The sequence below is a fragment of the Nelusetta ayraudi genome, unplaced genomic scaffold, assembly GCF_046127955.1.
Source record: "Nelusetta ayraudi isolate G7.1 ecotype Tasmania unplaced genomic scaffold, CSIRO-AGI_Nayr_v1 ptg000018l, whole genome shotgun sequence".
NCBI lineage: Eukaryota > Metazoa > Chordata > Actinopteri > Tetraodontiformes > Monacanthidae > Nelusetta > Nelusetta ayraudi.
The window spans coordinates 7483588-7487162 of NW_027466068.1; the positions used below are offsets into that span (position 1 = coordinate 7483588).

At 45.7% G+C, this 3575-nt stretch overlaps 1 protein-coding gene across 1 annotated transcript; it reads right to left on the bottom strand.

Annotated features, from left to right (window-relative positions):
• Nucleotides 1–214: 214 nt before the first annotated feature.
• LOC142888003 (target of Myb1 membrane trafficking protein-like) lies at nt 215–1721 on the bottom strand. The gene has a single exon (XM_076026009.1). It carries the CDS (start codon nt 1710–1712, stop codon nt 903–905), a length of 810 nt encoding a protein of 269 aa, XP_075882124.1. The 5' UTR covers nt 1713–1721; the 3' UTR covers nt 215–902.
• Between the last annotated feature and the right edge of the window lie 1854 nt (nt 1722–3575).

Below are 3575 nucleotides of genomic sequence, written 5' to 3' on the forward strand. Positions count from 1 at the left end.
CGCCGAGTAGATGTTTGGAAAAAGGGTCGATTTTAGATTATGTGCTGTAGTGTTTGTTAAGTGAGTTTCCTGTAGTAGGGCAATGTCGGCTTCAAGAAAATTCAAATGGTTGAGAATTTTAAATTTTTTGTCCCTGGTACCTATACCCCGCACATTCCAAGTGACGAACTTTTTTTTTTTTTTTTTTTTTTTTTTTTTTTTTTTTTTGAAACCGTAAATGCAGTTTTATTAGCATAATGAAAAAAACACATCCAGTTGTGAATTTAAACCTTGCGAATAAAGATTAGGATGATAACAGGTAGAGTTCCAGTTAAGGAGTTCGCTTCAGGGACAGTTTTCTTCCAGGACTTCCTTATCAAATGAGAAAATTGCACAGGGAAATGTTTCTTTACAATAATCAAGACTCAAGTTAAGTATCAAACTGTCCCTTTCGCTGAGCTTCACTTACATACATGTTTTACAACATTTGCTACTGCAACGGACACCCATAATATTATGAAACAACATATACAGCTTATTTCAGCAATTGAATACATCTTAGTTGCAAAAGTCATTTTTTTCCCCCATGTAACAATATTCCCCCTCCCAACAGCAGGAACTTAATTATATAAAATGTGCAAATATTTGCTTTCAACACAATGGACCCTCATGATAGTGTCAAGTAAAACCTCCATCCATCAACAAATGCCAAACAGTACACATCAGAACATCGCCTTCTTAAGTTAGAAAAAAGTTGCACTCCAGTTTAAGAGCAGCACACAAGTGTATTAAACCCTTCCTCGGACACAGGCTGCGATACCTGTTGGATGCGCCAACTGGCCATTTTGCTTGTCTACTTCTCTGGATGTAGTGTGGGAGCTAGATGAGCGGAGTTAGTCAGCTGGGCAGCAATTAAGGGCGTCTCAAGACTCCGACTGGTTGTTATCCTGCGAGGAGGACCTGAGTGATGGCAGGCGCTCAGCTGCTTTCGCTCTCTCTGCCAAAAACTTGTCAAACTCTTCACTAGTTACACCATCTGACTCTTCCTCAAAGTCATCAAGCTCATCGTCCAACGCCAGCCACTTTTCAACGTCATCCATGACTGTAGGCTGTGTGAGGGGGATCAGCCCTGCGTTGAGCAGCCTGCAGTCCTGAGCCTGAGCCTGATCCAGAGCATCCACAGCCACTTCACCCGGCCCACTTGGCTGAGTCGGGGAATCCATTTTCTGCTGGAATGTGTCAGAGTCACTTGTGCTCAATCTGGCCATCTGACCGCACAGACTGTCTGCTCTCGACTGGCTGTGGGAGCTCTCACTGCCAGCCGAGCCCAGTCCTGATTCGCTGACCGAGCCGGCAGTCAAATCGAGCTCCGTCAGGTTCACGTACGTGTGGCTCTTCTGCCCTCCCTCAGGGCCGTTTGTTAGCCGCCTTTCGAACCTGTGGTAGCGAGTGAACGCAGTGTTCATCTCGTCGTTGGTCGCCAACAGCTCTTCAATCAGCGTCTCCTCGCTGAGCCTGGGGACTATTTTCCCGATCCTGGTTTGCATTTCTTTACACACTGTGTATAACTGCTCCAGAAGCTCCAAGTCTGCTTCTTTTACAGTCACAGGATCCAGCTGACTCATCATGTCTGACATCATGGTCAGGTTGCTCCGCACCACACCCAGCTCTATTTTCAGCGCTTTTATCTTCTGTTGGGGCTGGGCGCTCGTGTAGCCATTCAGCTCCGTCATGGGGAACTCCAGGCCAAGTGACGAACTTAAGGGAGGTCATGTTTACTATATAGACCTAGAGTGGTGTATGTGTTAGTGTGTGTGTTACGTGTGTGTGTGCGTGCGTGCGTGCGCGCGTACAACTGCCAATGTAAACAAACATCGTTGCAATCTGTCACGGTGAACATTGTTACCAGAGAGAAGAGAAGTGAGGAAGAGACATTAGTGCAGTTTGAGGGGAGGGATATTGAGGGGGGAGAATCAGTTCGATGCAGAAAAGTCATACTTTAACTGAAATGGCGCTTACGTGATTATCATTGACAACAATATTGGCATAAGCTGCGTTAATACGATATTACCTGTTGTCTTGAAGCCTGTGGAGAGAACGGTTAGTACAACCACGGAGTTGACTCGCTATCGCGGTAGAGCTGACCGTTGACAAACAGTTTGTCTACCGCGACAACCGCTTTAGAGCCTTCAGCGAGGAACCTTTTCCGGATCGGGAAGAGGACTCTTCGTCGATCCAGAATCTCCTTTGGAAATTGATCGTTCACTCCAAAGTCGGTTCCGCGAAGTTCCCGTCCTTGGCTCTTTACCAGCATTTTTTGCTTGAAATGTTCAAATTTTACCACGATGGGTCTCGGCCGGCGGCTGTCAGGTTTCTTCCCTCCAAGACGATGTACCCGGTGAAAGGTGATGTTCTTGACGGTCTCCGTAGGAAGCTTCAGATGCTTCGTTAAGAAGTCCGCGACCGTCTTCTCCGGGTCTTCTTCCGCCTTTTCGGGGATCCCTGAGAACACCAGGTTGTCTCTCATGCTGCGCGCCTGGAGGTCTAGGACTGTTTCTTTTAAATATTTATTGTCTTTAGAGAGTTGGCTCATTCCCTCAGTGAGAGATTTAACCGACCCTCGCAGCTCCTTATTTTCTGCGGCTAGTGAGACAACCTGTTGCTGGCTGAATTCCAGCGACTCGCGCATCGCCTGGAATTCCTTGTGGAGTGTTTCCATTAAGTTTAATCTGGCATCGACGCTTGAGAGCCTTTGTTCGATCGACAATAATATGTCAATCGAGGAATTGCCGGGTGGTGAAATTGTTCCGGGGGAGTCTTCGGGACGGCTTCGCTTGGAAGACGGCGTTGACGTTGGCGTTGGCGTCTTGCCCGTCTTCCCCATAACTCTTCGGTCGAAGATGTCGTCTAGATATTTTTCCAGATCGGCTAAGCTCTCCTCGTCCTCCAGGCTTCTTATCTCTTATAGTTTTTAATCTATTTTATAAATATATGTAATTCGGCAAAATAGTCAGGTAAAGTTTGTTTACTACTGACAGGGTGTCGCCATTTTGGATTGCGCCGACGGTCCGAGAATCTCACAGCATCACGCGAGAATCTCACTTTAAGGTACACAGTAAAAAAAAAAAATGCAGTGTGTTTCAGAGTTAACCTATTTTAACCTAGATAGAGGAAAAGCTCATATTTTAATCAGGCCATTTTGTGTGAATTAGAACTTTACTTGCTAACTTAAATATGTTTTATTTAGCATTACATTTGTTGATCGTAAGCCTGACCTTTTTCTTTTTTAATTGTCTTTTTGTTTTTATGTTCTCAAGATTTGTCACCTGTGCTGTGCCTCTTGTGGAATAAAAGCAATTAAATGCACTGAGTGAATTTCTTCAGTCTGATTTGTGGAGCCCCTTCCCTTTCAAGTGTGGGAAAGCGTATGCAGTGGTGAATACTTGACCATGTCACTGTTGCCGCAATTGCCACTGCGTGTTACTACCCGTGAAATCTGCCATGGCTTCTAGGGGTGCCATCAGAGATGTCACGGCTCAGGTCAGGGCAGATGCTGCTGTTCGTTTCCGACGTGGCAGATGCTTTTTTGTTGTTTG

Excerpts from the sequence above, each read along its gene's own strand:
- LOC142888003 (XM_076026009.1), bottom strand. The coding sequence starts at position 1,712 with ATGACGGAGCTGAATGGCTACACGAGCGCCCAGCCCCAACAGAAGATA.